The sequence below is a fragment of the Anomaloglossus baeobatrachus genome, chromosome 1, assembly GCF_048569485.1.
Source record: "Anomaloglossus baeobatrachus isolate aAnoBae1 chromosome 1, aAnoBae1.hap1, whole genome shotgun sequence".
Lineage (NCBI taxonomy): Eukaryota > Metazoa > Chordata > Amphibia > Anura > Aromobatidae > Anomaloglossus > Anomaloglossus baeobatrachus.
In genome coordinates this window covers 57,163,728-57,176,881 of record NC_134353.1, presented here as the reverse complement: position 1 = coordinate 57,176,881, position 13,154 = coordinate 57,163,728, and the positions used below count along the sequence as shown (strand labels likewise).

At 46.5% G+C, this 13,154-nt stretch overlaps 1 protein-coding gene across 9 annotated transcripts in view; it reads left to right on the top strand.

The window, feature by feature from the left end:
* CTBP1 (C-terminal binding protein 1) overlaps positions 1-13,154 on the top strand; it is a 676,340-nt gene that overhangs the window by 644,572 nt on the left and 18,614 nt on the right. For all 9 annotated transcript variants that reach the window (XM_075346797.1, XM_075346799.1, XM_075346798.1 and 6 more), the window contains one exon: positions 8,723-8,937. In XM_075346797.1, coding sequence (XP_075202912.1) covers positions 8,723-8,937 — 215 coding nt within the window. The remainder of the gene's footprint in view (positions 1-8,722; positions 8,938-13,154) is intronic.

Here is a 13,154-nt window from a genome sequence, read left to right as displayed (position 1 = left end):
CTGTGAGGCAGATTTGGAACTTTTCAGTGATAGAAAACTCCTCCTGTGATTACTGAAGAATACATACCTACAAGGATGCCATCCACCGTTGATGATTAACAGATCCACAGAGCTTCAAGGATCCCAAGAAGCAACTACCTGGCTTTTAGTGAGGATAACCGGGTGCCTCTTGTGGTCACATACAACCCCCCCCCCCCTTCCCACATGAGCATCCTAAGGATTTTTGCTCCGATCTTCAACCCATATTCCAGATTGCAGAACAGGTGTTGGGAACATTTTTGGCTGAAAGCCATGAACGCTAATTATTTTAAAATGTAGTTCCGTGAGAGCCAAACTCACCAGGGGGGAGCGGCAGTGGTGGAACGGCTCAGAAGGTCCCAGGAGGCAGGGTAGGCGATGCTGTGGGTACGGAGGAGGGGGTGTCGAGGCTCAAGAGGATCAGTGTGCCGAGGGTTGGCGGTACTGCTGCAGTCTTATGGGGTGTCACGGTAGCGGGCGCCATTGATCTGCCGGTGGGCTGCTTTGAATCTTCCGCAGTTGACGAAATAGACTTCAAGAACATGGCCAAGGCGCGTGCGCAGACAGATGCAATTTTCTTGAAGTCCATTGCGTCTGAGTCCGATCTGCGCATGTGCCACCTCTGCGGCCATTTTCTTGAAGTCAATCTCGTCAACTGTGGGACATTCAAAGCAAACAACAGATCAATGTCGCCCACCGCTGCAACACCCCATGAGCTTGCAGTATTGCTGACCCTGCACCACCACTGCTGCCCCAGTAAGGCATATGCAGTTTGTAAGACTCGCCCACATTTTTCCCCCAGTTTTGGGGGAAAAAGTGCATCTTACAAACTGGAAAATACATTTTTTGTGTCTACGGATTTGTTTGCGAGCCAGATCCAGCAATCAAGAGCCACATCTGGCTCGCGAGCAATAGGTTCACGACCCCTGTTGTAGCTGAGTGTTTCTTTGAAGGAAAAAAAAAAACAAAACAACCCAACTTAAGAAATCTCCTTGTCAGAAGTGTCCTCACATCATAACCAGACGGGCACATCCCCCTGTTGAAGAAAAATAAAAAATGGACCTGGACCCACATTTTACCAAATGGTCCACATACCCAACACATCAGGACTAGAAGATCATGGATTTCTTTTCATGTACGGTACATCTTCTAGTGTGGTATACATGATACAATGCACAAGGTACCCTAGAGGAACATGTATTGTAAATTACAAACAAGGATGACTGTACACAGGCACACTATAAGGATTGAGCTAGATATGCCTGTGGGAAAACCACCTGGACACAGTATGGCAGATTTGGCTTAAAATGGCCTTTCGGTATTAAGGATGACGAGAACATCCTTAAATTGAGTCCTATTGCCAATAACTTAAAAAATCTGGACATTCATCAAACACCTGGATTTGTGACTCGCTCCATGAAAACTTCACCTCACCAGACGGAGTCCAGATCGGGAAGCCATCACTCCCACCACATCTCCACTTGTAACGAAAACCTTTTTTAGTTTTATTTTCCTTAGCTTATCTGTAGGAGGCATCGCCCCATCTTCACCATGCACAAATGTCCTTTGGGAAGATCCCTTACATGTGGATTTGTCTCAGTAATTTGTAAACCTGCCTGACTAATGGCCCAGAATACAAAGGCTGCCCGTAGTGGAGGCGGCAGGCATGTTGAATGGTAAAGCTTCCACTTTAAGCGATGTGGGGAATTTGGAATAACTGGGCTCCCTCTCGTGGTGACTGGATAAACCAATAACTGAGCTCCTTCTAGTGGTTACTGGGGAAACTGGAATAACTGGGCTCCCTCTTAGGGTAAGTTCACACAGTGCGTTTTTCGCGGCGTTTTTGCGCAGTTTTTGGATGCGTTTTTGGTCAGAAAACTGCATGACTTTGCTTCCCCAGCAAAGTCTGAGTTTTCATTTTTGCTGTCTGCACACAGCGTTTTGTTTTTTTCAGCTGCGTTTTTGTGGTGCCACAAAAACGCAGCATGTCAATTATTCCCGCGTTTTTCACTGCGCTTTTCATCCATTGAGTGCAATGGGATGTTGAAAGACGCAATGAGAAACGCAAATAGGTGCGTTTCTAAGTCCAAAAACGCAGCTATAAATGCAGGAGGTGGGTAGTAAAGTGACGTGTACAGGAAGAGGATTCCTTCTGTCAGTAAACAGAAGCGTGAATCCTCCCAGTACCGTCACCGCTGCTTCCACCTCCCGTCCTGGGCATGTCAGCTGCCGTGCGGCGCCATGTACGGGCAGGAGGTGGAAGCGGCTGCGAAATTAAAAGAACAGTAGAAAAAGTCATACTCACCGGTCTGCAGACTCCCGGTGCCATGTCCGCTCCCAGCTCCTCCTCCCGGTACCGCCGCTCCTGCTGTGTGCAGTCTCCCCGGGTACGTATGCCTGCAGGATGCAGGACCTGGCGATGGATCACCTGATGCAGTCACCTGATGCAGTCACCTGATGCAGTCACCTGATGCAGTCACCTGATGCAGTCACCTGATGCAGTCACCTGATGCAGTCACCTGATGCAGTCACCTGATGCAGTCACCTGACGCATCAGCTGATCGTAAGTCTCGGGGTGACGCCAGCGGCCGGCCGGTTTAACCTGTCAGCAGATGCGTCAGGAGACTTCATCCCTGATTACCGGCAGCTGCTGCAGCGATCGGACGGGATCAGACTCTCTCTAGGAGCTGCCGGTAATCAGCGCAGAAGTGTTTTTTTTTTTGTTTTTTTTTTTGCACCGATGCATCTGCTGATTGTATAAACGGCATTTATACAATCAGCTGATGTGTGATGTGATTCAGGCACTTGATCCTGACACATCATCTGATCACTTTGCCTTCCAGCAAACCGATCAGATGATATTGGATCCGGATTGGACGGCGCGGGACCCTTGACCCAGGATTACTGTGGAGGGGGTTCTTTATTTCACACTAAATGGAGTCACTAATTGTGGTGTTTTATTTCTAATAAAAATATTTGTTGTTTTTTTTATTTTTACTAGAAATTCATGGTGGCCATGTCTAATATTGGCGTGACACCATGAATTTCGGGCTTAGGGCCAGCTGATAATATACAGCTAGCCCTAACCCCATTATTACCCAGTGAGCCACCCGGTATCAGAGCAGCTGGAAGAGTTGGATACAGCGCCAGAAGATGGCGCTTCTATGAAAGCGCCATTTTCTGGGGTGGCTGCGGACTGCAATTCGCAGCGGGGGTGCCCAGAAAGCATGGGCACCCTGCACTGTGGATTCCAATCCCCAGCTGCCTAGTTGTACCCGGCTGGACACAAAAATTAAGCAAAGCTCACGTCGTTTTTTGTTTTTTTTTTTTTTTTTTTTCTTAATTCATGAAATTCATGAAATAATTTGAAAAAAAAAAAAAGGCTTCTCTATTTTTGGTTCCCAGCCGGGTACAAATAGGCAGCTGGGGGTTGGGGGCAGCCCGTACCTGCCTGCTGTACCCGGCTAGCATACAAAAATTTTTGTTTGGGGGGGGCAAAGAAATTCTGCATACAGTCCTGGAAGGAGGATGCTGAGCCTTGTAGTTCGACAGCTGCTGTCTGCTCTCCTGCATACACTATTGGATGGAGGCTGCTGAGCCTTGTAGTTCTGCTCCCCCTGACTCTCCCTCCAGCATACAGTCCTGGATGGAGCATGCTGAGCCTTGTAGTTCTGCAGCTGCTGTCTGCTCTCCTGCATACACTATTGGATGGAGGATGCTGAGCCTTGTAGTTCTGCAGCTGTCTTCTCTCCTGCATACACTAGTGGAGAATGAAGAACATATTGAAGAAGGAAATGACATCAGACCCTTTTTTTTTTTTTTGTTCACTGAAAAAAAAAATGCATAAAGACGCAGTGAGCAAAAACGCACCAAATCGCGGCAAAAACGCGTGCGTTTTTGGCCGCGTTTTTTGACGCGGGTGCGTTTTTGTGCGGTTTTCGCCACAAAAAACGCACAAACGCAGCGTCAAAAAAACGCAGTGTGTGAACCTAGCCTTAGTGGCTACTGTGGGGGAAAATTAATAACTGAGCTCCCTCTAGTAGTGACTGAATTAACTGGGCTCCCTCTAGTGGTGATTGTGAGGGAAACGGGAATAACTGGGCTCCCTCTAGTGGTTACTGGGGAAACTAGAATAGCTGGGCTCCTTCTGGTGGTGATGGCGCGCAGCTTGAATATTTCAGGTCTGCCTCAGTGGCGGCAGGAAGGATTAAGATGCCTCAAGTGGTGTTGGTGGTAGGCTGCCAGAAATATTATTCTAGCTGCCTGCCATCACTGGGGGAATTTATCAAGTAACACGTTGACTGTGTGTGGGTAAATACACCTACTGCTGCTTCCCTTTTAACTTGGGAACCTCTGTCATTTGAAAAAGACGTTTTCACTTTTTTTTTTATATATGTGTGTGTGTGTGTGTGTGTGTGTGTAAAATTATATATATTAGTGTAATTATTATTAGTATTAATATTTATTTTAAAATATTATAATATTCTAATATTATAATATATTATTTTTATTATTATTATTATTATTATTATTATTAAATTCCATGGCGCTTTCCAAGTGAAAGAGGGTATACGTACAACAGTCATTAACAGTACAAAACAGACTGGTATAGGAGGAGAGAGGACCCTGCCCGCGAGGGCTCACAGTCTACAGGGAATGGGTGATGGTACAATAGGTGAGGACAGAGCTGGTTGCGCAGTGGTCTACTGGACTGAGGGCTATTGTAAGTTGTAGGCTTGTTGGAAGAGGTGGGTCTTGAGGTTCCTCTTGAAGCTTTCCACGGTAGGGGAGAGTCTGATATGCTGAGGTAGAGCGTTCCAGAGTATGGGAGAAATCTTGTACGCGATTGTAGGAAGAGGAGATAAGAGAGGAGCAGAGAAGGAGATCTTGTGAGGATCTGAGGTTGCGTGCAGGTAGGTACCAGGAGACTAGGTCACAGATGTAGGGGGGAGACAGGTTGTGCATGGCTTTGTATGTCATGGTTAATGTTTTGAACTGGAGTAGTTGGGCGATGGGAAGCCAGTGAAGGGATTGGCAGAGTGGTGAGGCTGGGGAATAGCGGGGGGGAGAGCTGGATTAAGCGGGCCGCAGAGTTCCGGCTAGATTGGAGGGGTGCAAGAGTGTTGGAAGGGAGGCCAGAGAGCAGGAGGTTGCAGTAGTCGAGGCAGGAGATGATGAGGGCATGCACTAATGTTTTTGATGATTCTTGGTTATATATATAATTATATATTTTATTTATTATTATTATTATTATTATTATTATTATTATTATTATTATTATTATTATTATTATTATTATTATTATTATTATTATTATTATTTATTAGCAAAAGAAAAGTGATGAGAAAAATATCCTTAGTTCACATATTTAAATATTGAAACTGGCACTTTATGCACCATTTAGTCATCACGGTTTTTACCATATTAGCTGGAAACACTGGTTTTAGTTTTATGTGAATCGCTCTCCTTTTCAGCCTCATGTGGTCATCACAAAATTGCTGGGACATTCAAAAACATAACAAAAAACAAACCAGGACTGTCTGGCAAAATAAAGATAATTGACATAATATTTACATAGTGAAAAATATTAAAAATCTTTGAATTTTCACACTAGTCCTTAGGTGTAGGGAGCCGCCGTGTGATGCTGCGCCCCCCCCCCGGGAGCCGCCGTGTGATGCTGCGCCCCCCCCCGGGAGCCGCCGTGTGATGCTGCGCCCCCCCCCCCGGGAGCCGCCGTGTGATGCTGCGCCCCCCCCCCCCGGGAGCCGCCGTGTGATGCTGCGCCCCCCCCCCGGGAGCCGCCGTGTGATGCTGCGCCCCCCCCCCCCCGGGAGCCGCCGTGTGATGCTGCGCCCCCCCCGGGAGCCGCAGTGTGATGCTGCGCCGCCCCCCCCCCCCCCGAGAGCCGCCGTGTGATGCTGCGCCTCCCCCCCCCCCCCCCCGGGAGCCGCCTTGTGATGCTGCCCCCCCCCCGGGAGCCGCCGTGTGATGCTGCGAACCGCCCCCCCCCGGGAGCCGCCGTGTGATGCTGCGCCCCCCCCGGGAGCCGCCGTGTGATGCTGCGCCCCCCCCCCCCCCGGGAGCCGCCGTGTGATGCTGCGCCCCCCCCCCGGGAGCCGCCGTGTGATGCTGCGCCCCCCCCCGGGAGCCGCCGTGTGATGCTGCGCCCCCCCCCCCGGGAGCCGCCGTGTGATGCGGCGCCCCCCCCCCCCTTGGGAGGCGCCGTGTGATGCTGCGCCCCCCGGGAGCCGCCGTGTGATGCTGCGCCCCCCGGGAGCCGCCGTGTGATGCTGCGCCCCCCGGGAGCCGCCGTGTGATGCTGCGCCCCCCGGGAGCCGCCGTGTGATGCTGCGCCCCCCGGGAGCCGCCGTGTGATGCTGCGCCCCCCGGGAGCCGCCGTGTGATGCTGCGCCCCCCGGGAGCCGCCGTGTGATGCTGCGCCCCCCGGGAGCTGCCGTGCGATGCTTTATGAAGATTAGTGAGGATTAAGTTTTTTTTTTTTTGGTTTTTTTTTCTAGTTTTGTATTGCCGGCATCACAAGGTCAGAAATACATGTTGGCATCTTCGTCTTTACATGGGGGGGTGAGAAATGCCGGAAATATACAAGCAGGGGCAATGGCATAACTAGAGTCCTATGTGCCCTAAGCAAAATTTCGACTTGCTCGCCCAGCATGATGCAGGGGCCCCTGTGGCACTGTCAGAGCCTATAAACACGATTCACTCTCTGTAATTAAAAATAAAGTACAGAAAATGTAGAAATCTCATGAAAAAGTTAATTTTATAAATATTAATCTGTCATACAGAGTTATTTGGTTAGTCTGTTACTGAGCAGATTATTATAGCAAGACCAAGGGCAAAATAGGAAACCGTGCAGGTAATGACGAATATAACCCCCATACTGTGCCTCAACAAAACCCATTATACCACATGCAAGTGAAAAACAATCACCACAGAACGCAATGACCGCATATCGCCAGCATATAGGGTATGTGCTCTCACTGCATTCGGTGCAGTGCAGAAAAAAAAATTGCATTCTCTGGCAGACTGGACAACTGTAAACACTGCGTTTGTTAAAAAAAAAAAAAAAAGTTTGCATCAAAAACGCATGCATTTTTTTTTTGACCGTGCAGTCCCCCGGCAATTCAGGTCTGCTACATGCCCGCTGACAGCAGAGCTGCGGCCCAGTAAGTGACACATCTCTAGAACCGGAGTCTGCCTCTACATCATGCTGTTCTTGGATTATAGCAAAAGCCTAACGTTCCCTTTTTAAAGGGAACCTGTCATCAGAAAATTTGCTTTAAACTGAAAAGTATCCCCCTCTGCAGCTCCTGGGCTGCATTCTAGCAGGTTCCTGTACGTTTTGTGGCCCCTTTTAAACCAAATTAAATACTTTATAAACTTGTACCTTTTGCTATGTAAATTTTGTAAATCGTCCATGGGGGCGGGCTCTCTGCTGACCGTTGCTGTTCCTCCAGCAGATTTACGCCGCCCCCCCCCAACGCTGAATTTCATATCTCAGGACGCCGCCCCTGGGCGCCCGTAATCCCGCGCATGCGCTGTGCGACTGTAGCGGGACTGTGCACTGTGTGCACGTGTGACCGCTGGTGACGTTTTGCGCAGGCACGAGGTTATGGGCGGCGCTGTGAGTGTCATCAGCAAGTGCCGCCCATAACCTCGTGACCGCAACTTTCCCCTCTTCCTCCAGCGTTCTGCGCAAGCACTTGCTGGCCAGATGACCCGACGTCACCTCTTTCCCATCTTGCCCTGCTGCAGGGTAAGATGGGAAGGAGGTGACGTCGGGTCATTTGGCCGGCGAGCGCTTGCGCAGAACGCTGGAGACAGTGAAGGAAAGCGCGTCCACGAGATTATGGGCGACCACTTGCGATGCAATGACACTCACAGAGCCGCCCATAATCTCGCGCTTGTGACACACGTCACCAGCAATCCTGGCGTGGGCGGCACCTTGGGCGCAGTGGGCGGCATCCTGATGGATGAAATGGAGCGTGGGGGGACGGCGTCAATGTGCTGGAGGAACAGCAACGGTCAGCAGAGAGCCCGCCCCCATGGACGATTTACAAAATTTACATAGCAAAAGGTACACGTTTATAAAGTATTTAATTTGGTTTAAAAGGGGCCACAAAAAGTACAGGAACCTGCTAGAATGCAGCCCAGGAGCTGCAGAGGGGGAGACTTTTAGGTTTACAGGTACATTTCTGATGACAGGTTCCCTTTAAGTTTGCTAGCAAAGCCACCAACATGCTGGCTGCGGCACATTACAGCACTGTGCTATGGATTGGATGCACTACCGATGGCGTAGTGTGCTATTCTATAGGCGCAGCATGCCATTGATTACTGCATCTGTATACTTCAGGGTATATCGCACTGTGGTCTGAGTAGTCTACGGTTTCTACCTACTGCTTTAGTTAACCACTGATGGTATCTTCCAATTGATCAATCAAAGCTTACATAGATGGTCAACAGGTGCCTCCAAAACAGGCTTCTGGTCGCTTCCAGATCTGGTTAAAAATAGTGCAGTACATTGCCCAACCCTGGATCTTGCTCCATCAATTTGCTCCAGAAGAAGCGAGCATAGCGAAACTTAGGCTTGGGCAAGAGACTGGATTCCAATCTGCTGATAAATGTTACTTATCCGTGATTTTGTGGTCTTCAGTGAATTGATGTGTCCTTGGTTTTTCTCTTACAGGACGAGTTGGTCAAGCGGTCGCTCTAAGGGCAAAGACTTTTGGTTTCAATGTCATTTTCTACGACCCTTACCTGTCAGATGGCATCGAGCGGGCCTTGGGTCTGCAGCGGGTCAGCACTCTACAAGACCTTCTGTTTCATAGTGACTGTGTAACTCTGCACTGCAGCTTAAATGAGCACAACCACCATCTTATTAACGACTTCACCATCAAACAGGTAGGAGCCCGTCCTGTACGGTGGGGGAGGTGTGAAGAACTGGAACGCAACACTGAGGTTTCGCCTTTATATATTGTACCTGGTTTTCGACCTGTTGGAGTAAATAGTCTTGGGTTCTAACTACTCCATATTTACGTTGTGACTGCTCTGCCCCCATAGTCACTGTTTTGTGCCCTGTCCCATTAGGTGTTTGGAGACCCTAAAAGTTGGGATGGCTTATAACGTTGGTTCCTCTAATGGTCGTGCTTGCACCAGCACCCACTTTTCATGGGTTTCATGGACATCGGTGGGACCAAATTGGATGTCACCTGAGCAATAAGATGAAAAAAACATCTGCGCCCCACTGCCACGAAGGTTGGCTTCCAAAATGCGTCACCACATTGCACAAGTAGACCAAATTGCTGAACCACCTTGACGTGAGGGCGGAGAACAAAATGTTACATCCAGTTACTTTGGTGGGGACATCTGTTGCGCCCCATTACGTCAGGGATGGAGGGGGATCTATGTACGCAACCCTTTACCACAGGGGGAAACCAAATTGTGCAATTTGCATTAAGGAGCCTGAATATGGTATCCTAATGACAGCAAGGAGGAACCCAAACCACTGCGGAGGAAGCCAAGCTACATAATCCATTAAGGGAGCCAGATACCCCGTGGGGGTCTACAGGGACACCTGTACCATTGTCTTGTGTTTTCCATGCCAATGATCTTCATGCCGGCACCTGGTGTCCCCATATGCTTCAGGAAAACCAGTTTTTGTGCCTAAGGATTATTTGTCCAATTTGGAGACTAACGTCTTTTTTTCAGTGTATTGAGAGCTTCCTCCTTGGTGAAGGAGACTTGATGTGTGAACTAATAAATTGTACTATTTACATTTTACCGCCCCAAGCAGAAAAAAAAATGTAGGTTAAATCATTCCAGACGGGATGTTTCAAGAGGTTTTTCTGGGTAAACAGGAGGCGGAAATGAATATTCAGCTGGGGAACCAACTGAATTTTCTTAAATTCATATATATTTTTTTTTTTATTTTTTATTATTAATATTCTAAAGTGTTATTTTATCATTTATCGTATTAACTTATGTTTTTTTTTTTTTATATGTAGTTTAAAATAAATATATTAAATCTTATAAACATTCCAAGAAAATAAATATATATTTAATTATTAAATTCATAATTTTTAAGAAATATATATGAATTAACATTCTAAATTATTTTTATCATAAATGTATCCTATTAACATATATAATGAAATATAAAATATAATCTATATAATATATATATATATATATATATATATATATATATATATATATATATATATATATATATATATAATAAAAATAAAATATATTATATAAGATTATATTTTTATATAAAAATAGAATCTAATATATGATAAAATATAAAAAAAATCTCTAATATATAATACAATATAAAAAATAGAATCAAATATATAATATATATATATATAAAAAAATATAATAGAATTATTATTTTTTTTTTTTGTTTTAATTCTGTAGTTGTAGTGATGTGTATATGTTGGGACTCTCACCCTCCTCTGCAACTTACAGCCGGAGCCGACAATCGGCAAATATTTAGATTGTTGGTACTAGGAATACATGTCTTTGGCGGTATACAGCGAGACGCACAGTAATGTCTGTACACGCAACACTGTGGATGACACGAGGAAAGTCTCATCTAATGCCTACAATACTGAAATTCATACATTCGGGCTACATATATGGGAATAGTCTGATCTAGGACCGCTTATGATTTTCAGCATGATCACTACTCCCCTCCACTTCATTTGATACTGCTCAGACACTTCAGTTTCTGGAAATCTGATACAACACATGGCTCTCCAAATCTGTGGACCACAGCGCAAGCTTGGATTCATAGTCTGATTTTCTTAAAGGGGTTGTCCAGCCTTGGGGTACAAGTCTGCGGTCATTCTTTTGGCACTTTGACTTGTGAATCTTCATATTGCACACACTGCGCGCTGTGAAGATTCTCCAGTGTCTGAAGCGGGAGGACATAAGACCACAAGTGTCTAATTGTCATACTTTGACCACATTCTGACTAGACTTGCTCAATACCCTTGTAAAGAAGGACGCCGCACACGTCTAGTTGGTATGTGACCGCACGTATGCAAATCATACTTGTGGTTATGCTTCTGGTGCCGCCACCGGAGAATCCTCGCAGTGATATGAGTATTCTCAAATCTGCAGACTTGTAGACTAAGGGGTACTTCTCACATAGCGAGATCGCTGCTGAGTCACAGGTTTTGTGACGTACCAGTGACCTCATCAGCGATCTCGCTGAGTGTGACACTAAGCAGCGAGCTGGCCCTTGCTGTGAAATTGCTGCTCGTTACACACTGCTCTGGTTCATTTGTTGCTCATTGCTCTCCCGCTGTGAAGCACACATCGCTGTGTTTGACAGCGAGAGAGCAACGATCTGAATGTGCAGGGAGCCGGCTTCTGTGGACGCTGATAACCAAGGTACACATTTGGTAACAAAGCATAGGCTTTGCTTGGTTACCCGATATTTACCTTGGTTACCAGCGTCCGCAGCTTCTAGAAGCCGGCACCTTGCACACGTAGCCAAGGTACACATCGGGTAACTAAGCGAAGCGCTTTGCTTGGTTACCCGATATTTAGCTTGGTTATTAGTGTACGCCACACTCCGGCTGCCAGTACTGGCTCCCGGCACACGAAGCCAGAGTACACATCGGGTAACTAAGCAAAGCGCTTTGCTTAGTAACCCGATGTGTACCCTGGCTACGAGTGCAGGGAGCCAGAGCTAAGCGGTGTGCGCTGGTAACCAGTGTAAATATCGGGTAACCAAGCAAAGCATTTTGCTTGGTTACCCGATATTTACCTTGGTTACCAAGCGCAGCATAGTTTCCACGAGTCGCTGGGGGCTGGTTGCTGGTGGGATCTGCCTGATTGACAGCTCACCAGCGACCATGTAGCGACGCACCAGCGATCTTGACCAGGTTGTATCGTGGTTGGAATCGCTGGTACGTCGTTTAGTGAGACGGTACCCTAAGGCCAGACAACAATGTGCAAATTTCCTCACTGTGGGATCAATAAAGTTTCTTATCTTAACTTAAAGTATCAAATATTCCAGTCCACAGGCCTCTGATCATCCTGTAGTCCTGTCATATGGTAGTCCCACATCATGACTGCCACTTTTTGGGTGTGGTTTTGCTACGTGCCAACAATTTCAAAGTGGTTTTCTGGACTGTGAAGATAAATCACGAAACTTACACTTGCCACGCGGATGAGTATTAAGCAATACAATCAGAAAAATATATAGCCCTTTTTATATCAAGCAATTTGTGTGAATTTTTTTTTTTTGTTTCCACCCGTCCCACTCAAGACTACAATTTTTAGAATTCTCATTTTTAATTTTTAGTGCAATTTTCACATTGGCCACTGAGGCTTTTTTTTTGGACTCCTTTTCTTCCGATTCTTTCACAAAATGCACACATACATAAGCAGTACTACAGACGCGAACCCTATATTTTGTTTTGAAGGCTTCTAATGAGCATGTGCAAAGGTTACTATGAAGAGGAGTTTGGGGGAGCTGTGATTGGAGGATCCATGTTATAAGCTGCCTATAGAACAGTTACCTCACATTGTAATCCTGTTTGTGATGATAATGAGCCTGGTGAAAACTGGTCTTGAAAGGACAAAGTTATTATTCTTAAAAAGCTTCGGTGGCAACTGGAAAATTATATAATTTTGTTAATATAAGAGGGGCTGTTAATATAAAAGGGGCTTTTAAGTCTTTGGCTTTACCCAGAAAGAAAAAAGATAGGTTGATGAAGCTTTACATTTATTGCACATACTCTCCACTGATAACACACTTCTTACATCAGTATTCCATGTTCTGTAAGCCTAGCAAAAAGGATTTTGGTTGTGCCTCAAACCAGACATCCATAGCAGCCATGTCATCAGAAATGGTGTGAAATTTGGTACCTTGATGTGTTTCATCAGTTTTTGAAACAGATGATAGCCAAAGGGAGCTAGATCTGGTGTGTAAGTTGTGTGGTCAACCAGCTGGAAACCCAGCTCTGCCAGTTTTGACATGGTCGGTTGTGCAGTGTGAGCGGAGGCGTTGTCTTGCCGGAACAAGATTTCTTTGGACAGCTTGCCGTGCCTTTTGGCCTTCAGAGCTGCCTTCAATTGGACCAAAAGTTCACTGTAAT